Raw genomic sequence first — 23,344 nt, 5'->3', positions numbered from 1 at the left:
AGTAAGAAGTCTGACAACACCAGGTCAAAGTCCAACAGGTTTGTTTCGAATCACTAGCTTTTGGAGCAATGCTCCTTTCTCAGGTAAATGAAGGAGGTAGGGCTCTGAAAGCTAGTGATTGAAAACAAACCTGTTGGACTTTAACCTGGTGTTGTCAGACTTCTTACTGTGCTCACCCCAGTCCAACACCGGCATCTCCACTTCAGATTTTCGGTCCAGGCTATAGCTACTGAAGAAATCCGATAGATCCCAACAGGGTAAATACAAGAAGAAATTTGACATCCGTGCAAAGTGGCAAAAGACAAGAATATCGCAGCTAGTGATAACTATCGGCCATGAATTGGGGAGAAGGGGAAGCAATTGTCACGTGGTTGATGGCTGCCCGATGATACTCCAGACAGCGGGAGACAGTAACAGTCTCCAAGGCAGAGTCAATCTGCAGTGCTCCAGACTCCACTGACTCATTCATGGTACATGTTTTTTTTTAAACAATTCAATCAAGGGAGATGGGCTTCGCTGGCTAGACCAGCATTTATTGCCCATCCCTAATTGCCCTTGAGAAGGTGGTAGTGGTGAACTTCCATCTTGAACTCCCTCCCTAACAGCACTGCGGGTGTACCTACACTCCGGGCTGCAGTGATTCAAGAACGCAACGCACCACCTCCTTCTGAAAGGTAACTAGGTTTGGGCAATAAATGCTGGCTTAGCCAGCGATGCCCACATCCCATAAATTAATTTTTGAAAAATAATTTGTGTTTGGAGCAGTATTTAATTTTAACTGCCAATTCTTATGGTAGCACAGTGGGTAGCACTGTTGCTTCACAACTCCAGGGTCCCGGGTTTGATTCCGGCTTGGGTCACTGTCTGTGTGGAGTCGGCACATTCTCCCCGTGTGTTTCCTCCGGGTGCTCCGGTTTCCTCCCACCACTCCCGAAAGACATACTATTAGGTAATTTGGATATTCTGAATTCTTCCTCTGTGTACCTTCTGCACTGTAAATTCTATGTCTATGTACCCGATCAGGTGCCGGAATGTGGCGACTAGGGACTTTTGACAGTAACTTCATTGCAGTGTTAATGTATTTGTGACAATAAAAATTATTATTATTAATCCCCTTGCTTAATTGGTCCAGATTGCTTTCTGCGTTGAGGTCTATAGTAGTGGACTCGCCAACGCTTAACGCATTCAAATGGTCATTGGATAGGCATATGGACGATAAGGGAATAGTGTAAAGGGAGGGGTTTCACAGGACGGCGCAACATCAAGGGCCGAAGGGCCTGTACTGCGCTGTAATGTTCTATGTTCTATCTTCCTTCCATTCAAACCTCATCATTGTTGGTTGTTTAGCATAAACTCTTAACTCTTCTGCTTTGAATGCGATTTGAATATTTGCTAAGGGTGTTAAGTAAATGTGAATGTGTAGCATTGCCATTATTATTGAGGATGAAGTTTATGCTGATGTTTTTACTTGCAGTACTGTAAACAAAGTTTAAAAAATTAAAAAGTAACTTTAAGAAGTAATAGCACCAAAATTATGCTTTCCTTGTGTAGCAGCGAACCGGCGAGTCTGTCAAAGTGCACCAGTTAGATGTGGCTATTCCACTGCAGCTAAAAAGCCAGCTGAAGAAAGGACCTCCACCCCAAGGAGGAGGAGAAGGTGACTCGGAAAATTCAGAAACCATGCAGTTCGTGATGCTTACCAGAAGGGGGAACAAACAACAGGTACTTTACAACCACAAGTTAAGAATAATTTTACTGCAGCATCCTGGGTGGATACCACAGTGGTAATGTGTTACATTGCAGATTAAGACTGAACCAGACTGTTCACAGACTCGGTGTTCCATTTCACCCCAAGTTGAGTTTCTGACTCCTTCATAGTCAAGATTGCCGACTTCCACCTCCATAACTGTATCCAGGTCTTGACCCTACCTCAGTCTGTTTGCTGAAACTCTCATCCATGCCGTTGACACTTCCACATTCGACTATTCTAATGGCAGTCCTGGTGACCCTCCCATTCTACACCCTCTAACCTGAAATGTGTTCCTGTCTTTGCAGACCTACATTGGCCCCGGGTCTCTCCACGCCTCAAATTTAAAATTTTAATTCTTGTATTTGCGTCCCATCATGGTTTTGCTGTATTGGCCTGCAGCCCTAACCGCCCCTTTTCCCTGACCTGTCTGCTCCTCTGACTGCTCTTCAGTACATTTCTACTATTCTTTATCCCACTTCTAATGCCATGGCTTCAGCTGTCAGGGACATAAACTGTGAAATTTCCTCCCTAAATCTCTGCCTTGCAAGCTCCTTCTTCTCCTTTAACACCCTCAAATTTAGCAATCCTTCAGTCCCTACAAATATCGCCTTCATTGTCTTGCTGCCCATTTTGGGATTTTGTTTTGCATGAAGGTGTTACAAAAAATACACATTTTTTGTTGTAGCATAGAATTGATAGGTAATTGCATGTTTCAAGGCTAATGGGTTGCAATTGAGTGCTGTACCTTTTTATTTACCTCGGAAGTTGTTAACACAGCTGTTTGAACCAAAGTCGTTCAATTATAGAAGGTGACCAAAGAGTATATATTTTTGAATGGAGATCATTGAGCGAATTAGGATGAACTTTCTTCTCACGGCGCCAAGGACTCGGGTTCAATCCTGACCCCGGATCACTGTCTGAAATGAATGAAATGTGGAGTTTGCACGTTCTCGCCGAGTCGGCATGGGTCTCACCCCCACAACCCAAAGATGTGCAGGGTAGGTGGATTGGCCACACTATTGGAATTTTTTTTAAAAATAAATAATTTTTTTAAAGATGTGCTTTCTTTCCTTGCACCAGGGTGATGGATATCCCACTGTGAAATGGAATAATTATTCCATTTTTGATTTCTGGGGCAGCTATATACTAGGCTAGATTATGTCAGATCTGTGGACCAATGCTTTAAGATGAACCAAATGGCTTTCTGAGATTGTGAACCTAACCAAGAATCGAGCAGAGTTTCTCGCCTCCTCACTGAAAAGATCATTGAGTCATCAAAGAGGTTTGTCAGAATTTTACAGCCTCAACATGCATGATTGAAGATGGATACAATGGAAGGGAAAGGTTAGAATATGTTGCCTTTCATCTAGTTGGAGGAGCATTAGTTGACTAATTGGCAGAGATAGTAGGGTTGCAAGAATAAAAGCAGCACTTGGACCTGTGAAAATTGATTTCACATTTAATGGAGTGATTGGATGACATGGCTGTTAAATCTAGCCTGTTTTAAAGGGTGTGTTAACTTAATTGAGAATGTTACTTTATTTTTATGATCAACTGTTTGTAGCAATAGTGTTGAGGCGTTGTTGCTTATTCTTTCGCGAATTGTATGAAGCTTTATATAAAATTTATGGAAAAGCTGTGACAAAATAGACGCTAAGAGCTGACAAATAATACTGTGGGCGGGGAGGAGGTGAGCATAGCACCAAAATAATTAATATTAACATGAAGGAGAAAAAACAACTAGTTCACAAATGAAGAGCCAAGCTTCACGTGTCACCAGTACCACTCGGTATGACTATTGCCTCTGAGTTAGGAAATTGTCGTTCTACTCCATTAAATTGCACACTTAATCTAGGTTTACAATCCAGTGCAATAGTGAAGGAGTGTTGCACTATTGGAGGTGACATTCTTCTAATTGCATATTTAAACCTTGGGCAGAACTTTGTGTTCCCCCGCGGCGGGGTTTATAGTTGGGGTGCCTGTTAAATTACTCGGATAGCTGTCCCATTGGATTCCCGTCTGCTCCAACCCCTCCGTAATTCCATGCTTGGGTGGTTGATGTAGAGGTTGGCCCTTGCATCACTTGAGGTGTTTAAGTGGCCAATTAGTGACCACTTATAGGCCCGCCCAGCTCAATTTTCAGACTGGTTGGAGGAGTTCTGGGGGCAGGGGGGTAAGCCTGAATGTTCCTCTGATGGGAAGTGGTGATGGATACCTCCATCAGCCAGTCCTTTTATCAGGCGCTTGTGGAGCGCTAAATGGCAGCAGGGCAGGCAGCATCAGTGGGGATGTGTTCATTGCCAACTCATCAGATTGCAGGAAGGGAAACTTCGCCATCCTAAAAATCCTGGCCCTTTTCTTTTCAGCTGCATGTTTCAGATTTCACAATACTATTTTGACAACATTCTCCTCTCAACTTGACTGGCAGTAAAGAGATTAACCGGTTATTCATCGCATCGCTTTTTGTTGAATCCTGCTCCCTGCACATCAGAGTGATTTTTGTGACTCTTGTTTAAATCCAGAAACACTTTTCAGTTATAATCCAGAATTGTAGTGCTGTACTTAATTAGGCCCTGTTTGAAATTAAGTAGCAGGTTTGGTGATTTCACATGAAGCATAAAAGCTTTTCTCTTGCATGCCCCTATGTAACTTGTTTATCCTATCTGAAAACGCAAGCAAAATTGTTCTAAAATGTTGCCCACCACCCTCGAAGGCGGCGAATTTCAGATCATTGCCACTCACTGGGTTAAAAAGGTCTTCCTCGTGTTTGTGTGGGTTTCGCCACCACAGCCCAATGCAGGGTAGGTGGATTGGCCACGCTAAATTGTCCCTTAATTAGAAAAAAATGAATTGGTACTCTTTATAAAAAAAAATTTTTTTTTTAAAAGGTCTTCCTCACATTCCCCTTGCCTCTCGTTCTCAAAAGCCTAAAAATGTGCCCTCTACCCCTTGTACTGTGAGCTAATGGGAACAGTGGGAAAGAGAATGGTTGCTGAGGCATTCGCTTTGTACAGGTTGTATGGCACTGACTTAAACTGGGGCAAAAATTAATGATTCACAACAGTGATGCATAATAGTCACGAAAGGAAGATGGGAATTTACACCAGCCATTCAGTCCACTCTGATGGAAAGCCATTGATTGTTGAGGCTTTTTAAGGTCACACTCAGTCTTCAAGCTTACAGTATGATGCCAGGATCTGCCAGTTTAGTATTTCTACTTCTTTTCCGACAAAGGTGTGGCTCTGCTTCATGTTCTATCTTAAGTGCCAGTTTGGGTTTCAGTGACGAGGATCATAAAACCTGGAAAAGGAGGTCAACATTCATCCCTCAAAAAACATTTGGCCATTATTGGAAAAAAAATAGGAGGAGTATATTGGCATGGATAAAAGACTGACTAACTAACAAGAAACAGAGAGCAGGCAGAAAGGGTCTTTTACTGGTTGGCAAGGTGTAATAAGTGGTTTGTCACAGGGATCAGTGCTGAGGCCACAACTTTTTACAAGTTGTATAAATGACTTGGGGGACTGAAGGTGGTCCGGTTGTTAAATTAACTGATGCAACAGTGGTAGGTAGGAAAATGTGATGTGGACATGGAGTCTGCGAAGGGATATAGATAAAGTGGGTGGAAGAAAATCCGACAAATAGAATATAATGTGGGAAAATGTAAAATTGTTCCATTTTGGCAAGAAAAATAATAAAGAAGCATGTTATCTAAATGGTGAGAGATTGCAGATCTCTGAGGTGCAGAGGGATCTGGGTGTCCTTGTGCATGAATCACAAAAAGTTGGTATGCTGGCACAGCAAGTAATTGGAAAGCTGATGAAATGTCATCATTGAATTGCACAAAAAGTTCGGGAGGTTATGCTTCAGGTACATCAGGCACTTGTGAGACCTTGAACAATATTAGTCTCCTTATTTAAAGAAGGATGCAAGTACACTGGAAGCAGTTCAGAGAAGGTTTACTGGACTAATTACTGGAATGAGCAAGTTATTTTATGAGGAAAGGTTAGCCAGGATAGGCTTGTGTCAACTGGAGTTTAGAAGAGTAAGAGGTGATTAGTTTGAAACATATAATAAGATCATGACATTGTGGATGTGAAGAGGATGTTTTCTGTTGTTGGAGAATCTAGAATTAGGGGACACCCATTTAAGTGATGGGAATTATTTTCTATTGAGAGTTGTGGGTCTTTGGAATTCTATTCCTCAAAAGGCGGTGGAAGCGGAGTCTTTGAATACCTTTATGACACAGGTAGATGGATTCCTGACAAGCAAAGGGGTGAAATGTTATATGATTTAATAAGATCAGCCATGATCTTATCAAATGGTGGAGCAGACTCTGGACCAAGTGTCCTGCTCCTAATTCGTATGCGTGTATTCATTGCTGTTTGTGGGACCAAGCTGCATGCAAACCGACTGCCCCGCCTCGCTCAGTACAACAATGGCCACACCCCAAATGCTCCTCATTAGTCGTGAAGTGTTTCAGAATATCCTGAGGTCATGAAATGTGCGACAGAAATGCACACTTACTTTATTTTATATCAAGTCTCAATTTACCATGAAAGAATACTGAATAAAGAGACATGCTGCTAAGCCCCTTGCCCTGAATCCAGCAGGACAGTGCAAGAACACCAAACTCCAAAAGGAGCAACAATCCACACTGCCCAAGAAAATGGGTCGCAATCACCCAGCAAGTCCGCTGATGGATTAAGTATTGATTGAGCCATTGTTTGACAGTGCTGCTAGTAAAATCTTTCCGAATTGTAAAAAATATGATTTTTGTCCGACAGCATCCAAATAGCTCCCACTTGGATTTAGTTCCTCTGAGCATTGCTTGTGTTAAGTGATATTATGCTTATTTTGCTGTTGTGTCCTTCCCACTGATTGCTTCTATTTTGTACATCTAAATTAGTCCAGGAAAACAAATTAACAGATCTCGTGTGGGATATTTGTTATGTGAACATAAAACATACGAATCAGGAGTGGGCCTCTTGGCCCCTTGAGCCTGCTTTGCTATTCAGTAAGATCATGCCTGATCTGATTGTAACCTCAACCCCACATTCCTGTCCACCCACAGTAACCTTTCACCCCCTTTTTAATCAAGAATCTATGTAATTCTGCATTAAAATATTCAACGTTTCCATTACAATTCTCCTAATCTCTAAGTGAGCCACCCTTATTTATAAACAGTGCCCCTAGTTCTAGGTTCTCCCACAAGAGGAAACATCTTCTCCACATCCACTCTCAATACCCCCCGGGACCATAAGGGTTTCAATCAAGTCATCTCTTGCTGTTCCAAACTCCAGTGGATACAAACCGAGCCAATCCAACCTTTCCTCGGAAGACAACATTTCTGGTATTAGTCTAGCAAACCTTCACTGGAGGGGCTGGTTTAGCACAGGGCTAAATCGCTGGCTTTTAAAGCAGACCAAGGCAGGCCAGCAGCATGGTTCAATTCCCGTACCGGCCTCCCCGAACAGGCGCTGGAATGTGGCGACTAGGGGATTTTCACAGTAACTTCATTTGAAGCTTACTTGTGACAATAAGCGATTCTCTCTCTCTCATTCTCACTGAGCTACTTATAACACATTTACATATTTCCTTAAATAAGGAAATGAATACTGTACACAGTATGTGGTCTCACCAGTGCCCTGTACGACTGAAGCATAACCGTCCTACTTTGTAAACCATTCCCCTCACAATAAACAATAACATTCTAATATGTTTCCTAATTACTTCCTGTACCTTATATAATGCCGCCCCATAATCTTACCCAGTTGCAACTGAAGACTGGATTATCTGAATGACATATACAGATTATCTAATTATATTGAATTTAATAGTCCAAAAGCATTTCTGGAAATCACAAGTTGATTATGCTAATGTAAATTATTCGACCCATCTGAGCTCACAGAATCATAAATCATAGATCATAGAATTTTAAGTGCAGAAGGAGGCCATTCGGCCTATCGAGTCTGCACTGGCCCTTGGAAGGAGCACCCTACTTAAGACCACACCTCCACCCTATCCCCTTAACCCGGTAACCCAACCTACCTTTTGGACACTAAGGGGCAATTTAGCATGGCCAATCCACCTAACTTGCACATCTTTGGATCATGGCTCCAGAAGGATTATAAAAGCCCCTTAATGACAGTATCTGGTTCACCCTTAAATGATTCCAGGGTTTTTACTTGCACTAATCTTTCTGGGAGCTAATTCCATACATTGACATCAGCCCTGTTTAATCCCGTAATCTGCTGTTCATTCCACTGTCACAGATTTGTAGTTTTCAGATTTGCCTCTTCCATACTATTTGCAATGTTATATGTCACCATTAAATCATCACTCAGATGCCTCCTCTTAGCAGTGCTAAGCAAATGTGAGTTTCCTTTCCAAAAGAGAAATGACGAAATCCCGATTTTCTCCATTCTTTCCACATAACTGAGGCCCATAAAATTAGAGATCAACTTCATTACTGTTCCCTGCACTGTCACCAATGCTTCAGTGCCCCTTTGTGACCAGAATTGGCACAGTACTAGAGATGTGGTCTTACCAGATTGTGACTTCCTCTGACTGTAATCTACTACTTTGACCATATAAATGTTGTTGTGTTACCCAAAGGGAAACTTAGCTTATCACAACTCTTTTCCTTTTTCATTCTGACCACGAAAATATAAGTGTATTGAAGTCAGAAGCCACAAATTCTGGTAACACTTTTTGGGTTTTTAAATACTACATTAAAATATTTATTAATGAAAGAAAATTTAAGATTATATTTACATTGTTAAAATTAGTCTTGCAGAACATTCCTCCCAAAAGATTTCCTACCCGGTTAGACTCACAAATGCCCTTTTGGCAACAATCCCTAATAGATATTTAATTGATAAAATCCAGTAATAGGTTTGTCACGTGGCTTCCCACTGTCTCCCACTCTGCTGTTGTAATTCAAGAAACTTTAAAACACAGCCCTGCTTTCCGTAAAACACTTTTCTGGATGTGCTGGAAAACTGCCTCACTTTGCCTCTTCACAACTCTTTTCCCAGCACAGAGCAGGACGGCAGGAGGTCTTATGTGGCCACTCCCCACACCCAAACAGCACTCGCATCTCTCCTTAAGCTTTCTTTTTCTTGCTTTCATCTTTAATCCATTGTCCTTATCCTTCTTTGAAGCTCACCTTTCCCAGAATATAAAAAATTCTTGTGTTTGCCCTACTGCCCCACGTTTAGTTAAAACAAACCTTAATGACTGTGCTTTATTTATTTATGACCTTTTCCAAGTTGTAACTCTTTTTACCTCTCCTTTGAAATTTAACAACTGAAGTCGACAGACCTTATTTGTCTCCTAATGCAAGTTCCTACCCATGACTTCTATCTTATACAAGATTTAACTTGGCCATGTTTACTTCGAGTGCCTGCATTCAAAGTCAGGTTTCTTTCTTTGATGTCCTCAACCCGGCTGACAAACTATCTTCAGTTTAATTAAATTAGTGACGCATGCGTATGCTCATGTTTGCACACATAGAAGCTTCACAGGAGGACACAATAAACCTCAAAAATATTTTAAATAATATCTTTCTTCGCAATGTAAGTTTCTTCATTCATTCTGACTCTATTACCTTGGTGACTGATATAATAGTTGAATATTCGACTAAGATTTCTAGCGCTCCATGGAGATTATACAAATTTAATTTTGAATTTGTCATTTGGAAACAAATTGTTGTGTAATTCAAATTCTCTAATCTCAGCTATCTGAAACAACTGTTTGATAATTCACATTGTGACCAGCAGCTTTACAAGCTGGCTAGTCACATAATGAGGTGAAGTACATGGGAGGTGTGGTGCTTACAGCAGGGTAAAAATTGGCCCACAAGTACATACGATGAAAGAAAAGTCTGATTATTATAGCAGACCTGATTTATGAGGAGTGCTTTTTGGTGTCTCTTCATGATTGGTATAATTTAGGGCTGATTTAGCACAGTGGGCTAAATATCTGGCTTGTAATGCAGAACAATTCCAGCAGCGCGGGTTCAATTCCCGTACCGGCCTCCCCGGACAGGCGGCGGAATGTGGCGACTGTGGGCTTTTCACAGTAACTTCATTGAAGCCTACTTGTGACAAGTGATTATTATTATTATTTGTCAAATCACTCTGTGGGCTGCAACATTTTGCATGTTGCTGTTTAGAGCTAAGAATAGCATTGGTCAAGAAAAATCTAAATTGGTGAGAGATGATGCTTAAGGGCTTTTGCTCTTATATTTAAAAGTTTTAAAAACAGCTAGCAGACTGTTCATCTGAAACCAAAGTGGTGTTTTGAAGCAGGTTGAATTATAACAAAAATATGCGCTTTGGGTTTGTGGCATTGGAGTGATGAAGCTGTGCTTTGTTCTGAAGGAGTTTTCACTCTTTTCCAAAAGGGTGGGTTCTTCCTGGCAGTAATAAGTAAATTCCTGTTAAAATATTGATTCTTCTGGTTTGACAGGTTCCAAAGCATTGAACAACATTGACTGTGTGTTAAATTATGTCTTAACTCGACAAAAAGAAGGGTGTTTTGTCAATCAAGGAGAATGCGCCAAGAAGGTCCTTCTCTTTCCAGTATGCTGCAGGATAATCTGGTTTAGGACTGCACCTCTAGTTTTACAGTGGAAACTTGAGTATAAAACAACACCTGGCATATTGGAATTGAAGTTGGCTTGTATACTTTGAGTGCCAACATCTCTGTGTTAAATGGAAGTTCCTGTTCCCATGACTTACAAAGTACATGGGCGGAAGATGGATGAAAACAGCATTACTCGCAAATTCCTCTCCCATCCTGACTGGAAAATATATCACCATTCCTTCACTGTCACTGGGTCAGAACTTGGAACGCCATCCTAACAATCCAATGGATATACCTACACCACATGGACTGCAGTGATTCACGAAGGCAGCTCACCGTCACCTTCTGGGGATGAGGAATAAATGCCATCATAGCCACCCACATCCCAAAAACAAATTTTAAAATGAACCAAAAAAAATCGGAAAACTGCGTAACAATTGAAAAATGAAATGAAAATTGCTTATTGTCACGAGTAGGCTTCAATGAAGTTACTGTGAAAAGCCCCTAGTCGCCACATTCCGGCGCCTATCCGGGGAGGCTGGTACGGGAATCGAACCGTGCTGCTGGCCTGCTTGGTCTGCTTTAAAAGCCAGCGATTTAGCCGAGTGAGCTAAACCAGCCCCTTGGCATCCTAGCTCTAGACTGCATCGTCTTGCTATATATTTCATCTTCAAAAGCCTGGTTAAAACTCAATTTAGTAGCTTCTTGAACTCCTTCTAACCTCTAGTTTGCTGACCAACTGTGAAGCACCTTTGTGATATGGTAAAGGAACTATAATAACATACATTGTTTCTTCAGGGTAATAAGTTTCACAAGCAGTTCCTGCATAGTCATTGTGGCTATTAAGGAAATGTCAGCAATGTTTGCTATGAAATAAGCAAACAGCATACCAAAAGAACAGGTTAAAGGCTGAAAGAATAGAGTATTATTCCAATAATGATGAATGGTTGAAATGTCTCACATCAAGTATCGCTACTTGTCTATACCACGTCATATGTTGCAAGTGTCAGGGTTTGCATTAAGTAGCTGGGAGCGCTGCTAAAAGCAGAAATCATACAACTAAGTAACTGGCCAAGAATATATTTAAATAGCGTACAATTTTCAGATGAAAAATGGTCCAGAAACCAATAGAGAGGAAAATGTTGGCCGCCAGGTTTCCTCAACCCTCTGTTGTTTGTGACTGCCTGAATAATTTTTTTAAAAGTTTGTCCCAGTGTCTTAATACCATAAGGGGGGGGGACAGACAAACTCTTTGTTTACGCCATTCAGGGTAACTACTGATGAGTATATAAAGCACTCCCTTTTGAGTTATCATTCAGTTTCCCCTTTCTCTTCACCGTGGCCAGCTTTACCTTGCACTTTTAAAATCATCTTTTTAATCTTTCAGATGTGTCTTTGCACGATATAAATATCTGACAGCAACAACTGTGAGACAATGCTGCGCTCAGGATGTTACAGCAGCAGTTATTACTTTTGTCACTACTGTTGTTCTTGAACCCGCAGCCTTCTGATTAGTTTTAGTTTGTTACACGGTAAAGTCTTATCTGAATGATGTGGATCAGTTCGTCTCATCTCTTGGACAACAGAAAGAGCAGTTGGCTGTGGCACCACTAAGCTAGTGTGTGTGCACGCTGGGGTGAGGCTTGGATGGTGCCCCTTTGTGTAAAGGTCCACAACACTCACTTTCAAGGTTCAGTAATTACAAATAATTGGAAGGCCTTCAAAACCATGCAATTATATCACAGTGAAAGAAAAGTGGGAGGAAAAACTGCTTGGGGCGCAGAAGAAAAAAATGCTACAAGCTGCTGCACTCACCAGTCCAACTCTTTGCTAATAAATCAATTAAAACTATGAAATAAAAGAAGCTAATCATAAAACAAATCCATTCTTTGCAAATCAGACATATCAAACATTAATGCCTAACCTGTTAATTCTTAATCTGCCTTGTCACACGCTAAAAGAAGTTATCTGAGGAATGTGAATAAACTGATTCTAGTCAGGTGGTGGGGGGGAAAGTGGATAGATCGCTTTGGGATTCTCTCAGTCCTGAAATTCTGGTCCTATTCATAGCCGCTTATTGTGTTTACGTAATAACTTATTGCAATATGTTTGTAGATATGGACATTTGTAATGTATTTTCAAGATGCTCTCTCCCATGAGTGTGCCAGAGACAGCACAATGGCACACTCCTGCCTCTCGGCGCCAGAGACCCAGGTTCAATTCCGACCTCAGGTGACTGTGTCTGTTTGCACGTTCTCCCTGTGCCTGCGTGGGTTTCCTTCGGGTGCTCCGGTTTCCTCCCACAGCCCAAAGATGTGTAGGTTAGGTGGATTGACTATACTAAATTTCCCCTAGGTGGTGTTACGGAGATCGGTTGGAGGATTGGGCCTGGGTGGGGTGCACTTCCAGAGGGTCGGTGCAGGCTCAATGGGCCAAATGGCCTCCTTCCTTATAATGATTCTGTGATTACTTCTGCCTTTATTTCTGGTGTCAGTATTTGTCAGATTTTTTCTCTCCCTCCGATTTGATGGACAGGTAGGGTAATTTACCATCCACGCAACAGTGTGTGGGATTAGTTAAACTGATCTGTAACAAAACTACCTTGTATAGCTCAATAGCTCCCCTCATGATATTTTAGCTCCATGAATTATATAAAGTCTTTGTATCAATCTTTCTAAATGCATGGCAGATTAGTTAACTGCAATATTGTAGTTCACACTTTGGCCAGAATTGTACGTGGTTCGGTCAATGGAAAACAATTTTACGTGGCCCGTCTGCACCTAAGGTTGGCAGGCAGGCGATTGGCCAGGCAGACTTTACGTGTTAGCTTTAACCTAGGTGGCATATAATGTCATGGCTGAAATAAATTTAAAAGAGATGTCTGGGAACTGGGCTCTGTGTTTGAAGGTGCTGCCTAGACGCACTTTGCGTAGTTTTTCTGTTGCTATTTATTTTTCACGGGTCATTAGCTCAGTGAGACAGCTCTGCAGCAGCTGTCCTCCTTGAGGGAGCACAATGGAAATGCCAGCTGTCACACTCCCTCTTCTTGGTGCCCGCCCTCCTCAGCAGCGTTCAGCTTTTCGCAGACTGCGTTTCACGCTGGATGGCTGTCAACTGGCCAGCTAGCGTGAAATTGCGCCAGGGGGCTGACCGCAGCCAGGAACATGTCTCATGCCTGTTTCCAGGCCCACCAAATGCGTGTGCCTGAAGGGCGAAAGATACAGACCTTTGAAAGGAGTGCAATTCTGTACTAGACAGACGCACTTTCCTCTGTTTGCTCTAAATAGTAGAAAAATTGGGAGTGTAGTTTGTTTAATTGAAAGATGTATATTGGTCTTTGGTGATAATTTTCTTTCTGTTTGAGTATAATTTTGTTATTGCAGGGACCTGCTGGGGAACATTGGCTGTGACCAAAGACCAACTTGACATGTGCTAAAACCACGTTACTATCGAGGAAAATAGATATCCCAACCGAGATTGTGGTTTGCCCTGGAAGTTAGTTCTGGAACGGCTCACAATCCAGTTTAAGACTCATTGACCTATTCTGGAATTGGTGATCAATTGCTGGTGTTTTAAGGAGCCAGCAGGGATGCTTATTTCTAAACAGCTCTTTTGAGGTGTTCATTGTTCTAACATCTGTTAATGTAAACTTAAAAGGTTAGGTGATGGTATTGGAACCCTTTTGCTTAAGCTTTAAACTGCTAGTTGCCTGAAATCTGGCATTTATCTGTTGAGAAGGAAAATTGTAAACAGACTCGTGGTCAATAGCAAAGGCATTCTAATAGGCCAATGTTTTTAAAGGAATTGTATGAATGGAGATTTCTCATCTCGACTGTTCTTCTGTGCGGACAAAGGATATCATTCATAATACTTGTTAGAACAACTGTATTGAATCTTAAACATTTGCGTGCACCTACCTTGCAATAATCTTTCATCCTTTCCCCATTAACCAAACCACGGCAGTCGACCAAGAAACACTGAGACAATGGCAACATCAGTTCTTCTCTTGGGCAGTTTCTGAGTATTGAGGATAACTCCCCAAGAGAAGAACTAGTGAGGATGAAGCAGTATTGAGGATGGCTTGTGTCCATTCCGGTTCGATGCGTTCTGAGAGAGCTGACAAGTCCAGTGGGTGATCTGCAAACTCTGCCGCCTGCTGGACAGGTGGTCTTTGGCAGGTTGGGTAGCTGAGTTGGGAGGATTGTGCGCTCTCTCCCATGCCTTGACTTTGCCTCTGTTTGATTCCAACAAAGTCTCTTTATGTGTCCAGTGCCTTCACGGATACTTTGAGGACATCCCTATAACATTCCCACACTGCCTTCTGGGAATCTCCTGCCGCGACGGACTTCCAAGCAGAACTATTGCTTTGGGAGTCGGGTGCTAAGCAAACAAACAACTGATTTTGAGCGATTAGCAGCTTGATGCTGAGCATGTTGGCTTGGGAGAGGATGCTGTGTGCCTCAGAAAAGATCGTAAACTCCCAAATCTGAAGAGCACCTCCAGAGTTACAGTGTGGATTTCATCCATTGAGAGGCACCGCAGATGTGATCTTCATTGCATGGCAAATCCAAGAAAAATGTAAGGAGCAGCACCAACTTGTACTTGGCCTTTTTTGCCGTCTTGACACCCTGTGACTCAGTTGATTGTGAAAGCTTTTGGAGTATCCTCCTCAAATTTAGCTGCCATCAGACATTGTCACCATCTTCTGCCTACTCCACAATGACATGCAATCCATGATCCTCACCAACGCAACTACCACAAACCCTACCACAATGAAGACTGGGGTCAAATAATGCTGTGTCCTCCCTGCAATACTGCACTTTCCCTCCACCAACTTACCCATAGATAATTTACAGAACAGACAGGAAACTGTTCAACTTCAATTCAAAAAAACAAAATCTCTCCAATTTCTGAAATTGCAACATTAGTAAAGCTCTATGAAACACCAGCGTAAAGTTTCCTCTTACCGGCTGGCTCTTTGGCTGCTTTAATTTGTCAAACCCAGGCTAAAGCCTGGGAGAAACTGCTGAGACTTTCCTGGTTGAATTACATTTTGAAACCCTGGCTCAGGAGGAAGATGAACTAAAATTGATTCATGTTGGTTTTTAACCTAGATTGGGTTCTTTTTGTAGCAAAGGTCTATTTGCCAAGGCACTGTACCAGCCATCTCACTTCACAATTCAGGAGCGCAGGCTATGTCGTTGCAAAAATAAATGCTGCAACGTGACTATCTTATTAACAGTTGGTGCAAAATCCATTTCTTATGAGTTATTTTCTTTTTATCCAGTTTAAAATACTGAACGTGCCAATGAATTCGCAGCTTGCTGCAAATCACTGGAATCAGCAGCAGGCGGAACAGGAAGAAAGGATGCGTATGAAGAAGTTGACGCTTGATATTAATGAACGGCAGGAACAGGAAGACTACCAGGGTAAGAAACATGAAAGAAAAACTTGCAATAATTGTGGAGTGTTGTAATTAATCTAGACTAGTAACTGGGACGCTTTCACTGTAAATAAAAGGTCCTTTTTTGTTTACATCCCTGTATAATTATTGGTGCATCCATTCTGCATACCTTGCACTGTCTGCTGACTTGCGATTTGGAACTCGACTAATCCATTTCCAATCTATGTAACGGAATTCTAGTACCTAGTGCAGCACGGTGGCGCATTGGTTAGCACTGCTGCCTCACGGCACTGACAACCCAGGTTGGATCCCGGCCCTGGGTCACTGTCCGTGTCTGTGTGGGTCTCACCCCCACAACCCAAAGATATACAGGGTGGATTGGTAACGCTAAATTGCCCCTTAATTGGAAATATTCAAAAAATGCATTGTAGTATCTATTGGATCCTGGTGCTTTCTTGGCTTCATGTGTTCAAGTTAATATAATCAGGGTTATTTTAACCCAACTAGTGGGAAGCTGGCAGTCAGGTTAGCCAGCTAGTTTACATGCTGCCCAATGTTACTTTGCATTATACTCCTACAAGACTGGATGGTGATTGTCTAGGTATTAAGAATGTGCTGGAAGTTACTGTATTCTAGCCTTGTTAATACTTGGCTAGCCTTGCAATTTTGAATTCCAACTCCTAGTTCTGTGGCGCAGCGAACTTTCAAAAAAAAAAAACCTGGCATAGCTGAGAGACTGCTATGCTTCACTGGAAGATGTCGGTGACGTATAATCGTTAATAACTTTACAGGTGCCAAATGTGAGGCTCAACTGTGTCAGAACTGCAGCTGGAGACTGTCAGCAAAGGCAGGAGCTGCTGTTAAGAATCTGGGGGAAGATTGTAATGCAAAATATTGCCTCCACGTTAAAAGATTTTGACGTTCCATGCAGATTTCTCAAACTGTGCCGTTTCCTGTAGTCCAGCAGCTCTGGCAGTACATTTGAACTGGTTTGAAGTCATTCCGTTCTGTTCGGAATGGATGTGGAACAAACACAAACATTCCCTGCAGCTGATGCCACTGGAGAGACCTCACAAAATGGGAGACCTCACTCCATATTATAAATGGAATAGAAGTTCGTAAAGTTCCCATTAAAATGGGGAGACCTCTGCACAAAATGTGTTTTCCTTGCTCTTCCCCCTCCCCCCCTCTAAGAATATTGCAGTACCTAGGCTAACATATTTAAATCTTCATATCATTGGGAGTGCAAGATTTGTTAAAGGAACCAGTATGTTCAGATTTTCTAAATGCCTTTTGTTAAAATTTTCAATGTAATTTAAGTGTTCCTCTTTTTCTGATGGTACTGTGCAGTTAATATGATCAATGTATATTCTTAATAGCTTCAGTTTGTCATCAGAATGTGGGAATATAACATTTAATGAAAATGTAATTATCTTTATAATCTGAAAATAGATGTGATATTTGAAATGACAACGTTTTAAAAATTTGGGGAAATGTTGCAATTTTATATAGAAATTGATCTGCAGTATACAATGTATTGTATATATCCAAACAGGTGAGCTCAAATTATCTTTTTTTTATTCATTTCTTGGATGTGTGCATTGATGCAAAGACTAACATAATTATTCATTCCTGATCGCCCTTGAGAGGCTAGAAATCCTGCAGCTGGAATCCCAACTACCCAAAGCCTGTCCACCATCTGCAAGACTCATGTCAGGAGTGTGATGCACGGTAGCACAGTGGGTAGCATTGTTGCTTCACAGCTCCAGGGTCCCAGGTTCAATTCACGGCTTGGGTCACTGCCTGTGTGAAGTCTGCATGATCGCCCCGTGTCTGCGTGGGTTTCCTCCGGGTGCTCTGGTTTCCTCCTACAAATCCCGAAAAACCTGGTGTGAGGTGAATTGGACATTCTGAATTCTCCCTCTGTGTACTGAACAGGTGCCAGACTGTGGCGACTAGGGGCTTTCCACAGTAACTTAATTGCAATGTTAATGTAAGCCTACTTATGACAATAAAGATTATTATTATGAAGGGATACTCTCCATTTGCCTGGATGACTGCAACTCCAGCAACACACAAGAAATTTGACACGAACTAGGACAAAGCAGCCCACTTGATTGGCACCCCATCCACTAGCATTCACTCACCCCACCACTGATGCGCAGTGGCAGCAATGGGTAGACAAGATGCACTGCAGGAATCTACCAAGTATCCTTAGACAGCACCTTCCAAACCCATGATCGATACCATCTAGAAGGACGAGGGCAGCAGGCGTATGAGAACACCACAACCTGGAGGTTCCCCTCCAAGCCACGCACCGTCCTGACTTGGAAATATATCTGCTGCTGGACCCAAATCTTGGAACGCCCTCCCTATTAGCACTGGTAGGTGTACCTACACCACAAGGACTTCAAGAAAGTCGCCACCACATTCTGACGGGCAATTGGTTTGGGCAATAAATGCTGGACTAACCACCAATGCCCACATCCTTTGAATAAATTTTAAAATATATTTGGTATCTTGATAATTGTGATCAATGGCTACAATATTCTTGATTCGCAGAGAGAATCCAAACCAATGGCCAGACCTAGAGGTTCATGCACTAGAATTGTTAGAAAAATGTGATTTTAATCTTACATTAGCGCAATGCCAAACATTTATTTTTGGAACAGCAGAGTTATCAATCCCTCGGGTTGCTTGAACAATTCTTTCCAGGCAATCATCCAGGCTTGAACAGGTTTGGAAAAGTGGATGTAGGTGTGAAGTCTGCAGCTGAAACCAACAAAGTAGTTGTCTGAAGTGAGTCAGTTTTGGCTGCATTGCTGTCTGGTCCTCTCTCCTTCCCACCCCTTGCACTGTTACAGCTTACACAAGTCTAATAGATACTGGGTAATGACGCCATCACCCACTGATGAATCAAATGGCTTCAGGAGGTGAAAAAGAGAAAAGAATGGGCGGAATCAAAAATGGCAAAGTGTCAGTCCCGGCAAGAAAAACCGAGTGATGGTGGGATTTCCCACGGAACTAAGAAACGCTTTTTTCCCCACGAAAATCAAGCCAGCCTCCTGGCACATTCCTGCTGATTTTCACTCACCGAGGGAACCTACACACTGGGGATCTCCAAATAAGCACCTCCCCACCACTGTCCAACGTTTGGTTCTAGATCCCTGGGAGGGGTGGCAGCACAAAGCCAGCACCATGTTTCATGGAGGGAGCCCTGACCAGACCCCTGGATGGTGTGCAGCAGAGGTGGGGAGTCCTTTCCCCGCAATCCAGATCCGGGAGGCGGACCACCAGCAGGGTATCCACCCCCGCCTGGAGGCAATAGCTGCTTCGGTGAGTGGCAGCTCTCTCCAGAAGGGAATGGGGCAGGAATGCAGGAAGATGATGAATGACCACCTTCGCAGCCATGGTAGGTCTGCCACCTCCAGTCTTTCACTACAGCTGATCACCCAGCCCTCGGATCTCTCAGCCAGCCACCTCGTCGATTGGCAATAGGTGACAAGGCCCTCTTCCAACCACCATGCTGCCCCCCCAGTCTTAACTCTGCTCCTCACATCCCTGCTCCCACTCCAGACCCACGCATGCTAATCCTCAAACATCTGGACTGGCAGGACTCCTGCCTACACACTCCGCATCTCTGACTCCGCAGGACAAACTCGAGCACAACCAGGATGAGAGGGGACAGCCACCCAGTGCTCCGGAACCTGACCCCGCATTAGGAAAGAGCCCTTGAGCTGGCCGAAGAGGAGCCTGACTGTGTCTGTGCTGATGGTGGTGAGGATCCAAATGACAAACCATAATTCCTCAAGCCTCACATGAGTAAACATGTCCCCTCCCTTTCAGGGCAATCGGCCCGGACCATCCTCGCGCCCCCTGGAATCACCAGACCCGAGTAGCTCTGAGGGAGACTTCTCTGATCTAACTATTGGATAGGCATCACATCTGTCACCCGCACCCTCCGACAGCACCGATTCATACAGCTCAGTGGGATTACCTCATAGGCAGGCTTCTGGATCACTCACTGCTGAGCACCTGACAGTCGATGATTCACAGCAGGTGGAGACAGGACCTCTCGGGGATCCGGCATTCAGAGGGATAGTGGGGCCCTGGACACTCCTGAGCCTCTAGCCAATGACGTGCCCCTGGGTCCGGTTGTCCCGGAGCTGATGGAACTGCAAAGGCAGCTTCACGCAAATCAAAAGGAATGATAGCATCCTTCCTCTGACAGGAAGGTGCCCCATCCCAGAATCACAGAATAATACAGTGCAGAAGTGGCCCTTCAGCCTATCAAGTCTACACCACTCATGAAAAGCACCTGACCTGACCACCTAATCCCATTTACGAACATTTGGTCCATAGCCTTGAAGGTTATGACGTGTCAAGTGCTCATCCAGATACTTTTTAAAAGGATGTGAGGCAACCCAACTCTACCACACTCTCGGGCAATGTATTCCAGACCATCAGCATCCTCTGGGTAAATAGGTTTTTCTTCAAGTCCCCCCCCCAAAACCATCTTCCGTCCAAGGAAATGGTGCTGTCACTCCAACACAACAAGGCCAACACGGCACGGGTGGAGTCCACAGTGGAGACATTAGTTCAGGGGGTTCACTCCATGCCAGGTGTATTTACTCCGTGGCTGAGGGCTTCACCTACATGATGCTGATACTGGTGGGAATTCACGTGCCTGGGACAGAGGATGGTGGAGGTTCTGGATCTCACTCCTGCTGTCCCTTTTTCCCATGGAGGGGGACCTGATGGGAAGAGAATCAGCCGGATCGTAGCCCGGGGACCTCCAGCCAGGGGCACCCGGGTGTGTCCGGGCCGCCTGGGACCCAAAGGGTATCTGGCACCTGCCAGCCCCCTCCCTGTGAGCGGCACGCCTCCAGCACTGAGGAGGGCAGCACTGCAACACCTGTGCACCTCGAGAGTGCGCCCATGAGGCGGCACTGCAGCATTGTGGTTAGTACTGCTGCCTCGCAGGGTTCATTTCTGGCCTTGGATTACTGTCTGTGTGGAGTCTGCACGTTCTCCCCGTGCCTGCGTGGGTTTCCTCCGGGTGCTCCGGTTTCCTCCCACAGTCCAAAATGCGCAGGCTAGGTGGGGTTATGGGGATGGGGCTTCTTTCTTCTCTCTCTCTTTCTTTCTTTTTCTTTCTTTCTTTTTCTCTCTTTCTTTCTTTCTTTTTCTTTCTTTCTTTCTTTTTCTTTCTTTCTTTCTTTCTTTCTTTCTTTCTTTCTTTCTTTCTTTCTTTCTTTCTTTCTTTCTTTCTTTCTTTCTTTCTTTCTTTCTTTCTTTCTTTCTTTCTTTCTTTCTTTCTTTCTTTCTCTCTCTCTCTCTCTCTCTCTCTCTCTCTCTCTTTCTTCTTTCTTTCTTTCTTTCTTTCTTTCTTTCTTTCTTTCTTTCTTTCTTTCTTTCTTTCTTTCTTTCTTTCTTTCTTTCTTTCTTTCTTTCTTTCTTTCTTTCTTTCTTTCTTTCTTTCTTTCTTTCTTTCTTTCTTTTCTTTCTTTCTTTCTTTCTTTTCTTTCTTTTTCTTTCTTTTTCTTTCTTTCTTTCTCTTTCTTTCTTTCTCTTTCTTTCTTTCTCTTTCTTTCTTTCTCTTTCTTTCTTTCTCTTTCTTTCTCTTTCTTTTTCTTTCTTTCTCTTTCTTTCTCTTTCTTTCTCTTTCTTTCTCTTTCTTTCTCTTTCTCTCTGTCTCTCTGTCTTTTTTCTCTGTCTCTTTTCTCTGTCTCTCTTTTTTTCTCTCTCTTTCTCTCTCTCTCTCTTTTTTTCTCTCTTTCTCTCTCTCATTCTCTCTCTCATTCTCTCTTTCTCTCTCTCTCTCTTTCTATCTCTCTTTCTCTCTATCTCTCTTTCTCTCTCTCCCTCTCTCTTTCTCTTTCTCTCCCTTTCTCTTTCTCTCTTTGTCTTTTCTCTTTCTTTCTCAACAGGAAAATTCCTGTGTTTAAGGAAATGGATATTTACCTTTCCAATATGATTGGGGTTGAGTTTTTTTAAAATTTCACCCCACTCTAGGAATGGTTGGCTCATGGTTGCCATTTCCATTTCCATTATTCATATTGTTTGCAGTACTACAGGTGTAATGAGTTGGACTCATTCTTACTGAAGAAGGGCTAACTCAACCTGCTCTATCACAGTAAAACTGTCGATTCACAGACTTGATGGAGTGGTCTCACACTCAAGTAGGGGTAAAATCATTCAATCAATTGCATTAAAAACTCCGCTTTAGAGAACAGCCTCCTCTGAAAACAAAGTTATTGCTAAAAGGGCAGCCAGTTAAAATCCAAAATTTGAACCGAGAAGATTCCCAAACGTGGACAAATGCGTGGTACTTAACTGCTGCATTTCGTTCATAAATGTCAATGATATTGGATGTTTGGGAACAAGGGGCACCTCGAGAGTAAATTAATGTAATACTGTATGTATAGCCATCAGTGTGGTTAAGTGCACTGTTATAGTCTAATATAATCCTTGTGTTGTTTTCTTTTAACTTAACTTAATAAATATTCCTTATTAATTGATCACAAAACGACTGGACTATTTCTCCCTGGTTTGCATATCTCTTCTCACAGTATACCAAATTGAAAATTTACACCACTTGAGGCAAAGGTAAAGTCACCACAGTCCCAGATGACCATAGGCTTTGTGGGGAAGAGCGACTGGTGGCGATTTAATCTGAGGATCACCGCAGCTGAGGCGAGGGGCAAGGTTGGGATGGTGGGCCTTCATGAATAACCACTAAGAACAGTGTGGCAAGTTACCCTTCTGGGTTTTGGGATACTCTTGCATTTAACATCAGCGGATTCTTAACAACAGTAATTCAATTTAAGGATTTTATGCCCACATGGCTACTTGTGAACGTAGCATGTTACCCATTTTAACTTTTAAGATAATTTCACAAAAGGGAAATGTATACAGTACAAAACTAGATAAGTGCGTACAGCTTTCTTGCATCGTAATTTCATAGAATTTACAGTGCAGAAGGAGGCCATTCGGCCCATCGAGTCTGCACCGACTCTTGGAAAGAGCACCCTACCCAAGCCCATACCTTCACCCTGACCCCATAACCCAGTAACCCCACCTAACACTAAGGGCAATTTGGACCCTGAGGGCAATTTAGCCTGGCCAATTCACCTAACCTGCACATCTTTGGACTGTAATGTTATCATCAGTCTTCTGTAAATGTTCTACAAAATACTAATAGGATTCACTGTTATCCAGAGGGGGGGAGAGGCGCAAAGAAAGAGGAGACAGCACTGAAGAAATATGCAGCATTGTTTAGTCAGGTGCCGTTTCCTCTGCGTTGTACGTCATAATTTTATATCACGCCCTTAGTTTCTTTATTCCCTTCACCTGCAGTGTTCTGAATCTTAACTGTGGGTTGGATAGCAGGAGACATTGTTAATTCAAATATTGCCGTTTGTCGTATATTTTTTTCCCTGCTGAAAGTCAGAGCAGTGAAACTTTGAAGACTTTTTCCAGTTTGCAAAAGCCACAACTTGGAGGCTTTTTCACAGGTCACAGATCTCTTCCTTCTCCCCCGCTGCCAACATTCCATTCCCCTTGTCTCAGCTTGAAATGGTTAGTGCTGTCAGGCT

At 42.9% G+C, this 23,344-nt stretch overlaps 1 protein-coding gene across 4 annotated transcripts in view; it reads left to right on the top strand.

Annotated features, from left to right (window-relative positions):
- The window catches only part of upf2 (UPF2 regulator of nonsense mediated mRNA decay), a 136,719-nt gene that overhangs the window by 98,092 nt on the left and 15,283 nt on the right, over positions 1-23,344 (top strand). For all 4 annotated transcript variants that reach the window (XM_038811917.1, XM_038811915.1, XM_038811916.1 and 1 more), the window contains 2 exons: positions 1,552-1,722; positions 15,630-15,771. In XM_038811917.1, coding sequence (XP_038667845.1) covers positions 1,552-1,722; positions 15,630-15,771 — 313 coding nt within the window. The remainder of the gene's footprint in view (positions 1-1,551; positions 1,723-15,629; positions 15,772-23,344) is intronic.

Source organism: Scyliorhinus canicula, chromosome 11 (assembly GCF_902713615.1).
Source record: "Scyliorhinus canicula chromosome 11, sScyCan1.1, whole genome shotgun sequence".
NCBI lineage: Eukaryota > Metazoa > Chordata > Chondrichthyes > Carcharhiniformes > Scyliorhinidae > Scyliorhinus > Scyliorhinus canicula.
The sequence above is the reverse complement of the archived record's forward strand: the minus strand, read 5'-3'. Positions and strand labels throughout refer to the sequence as shown.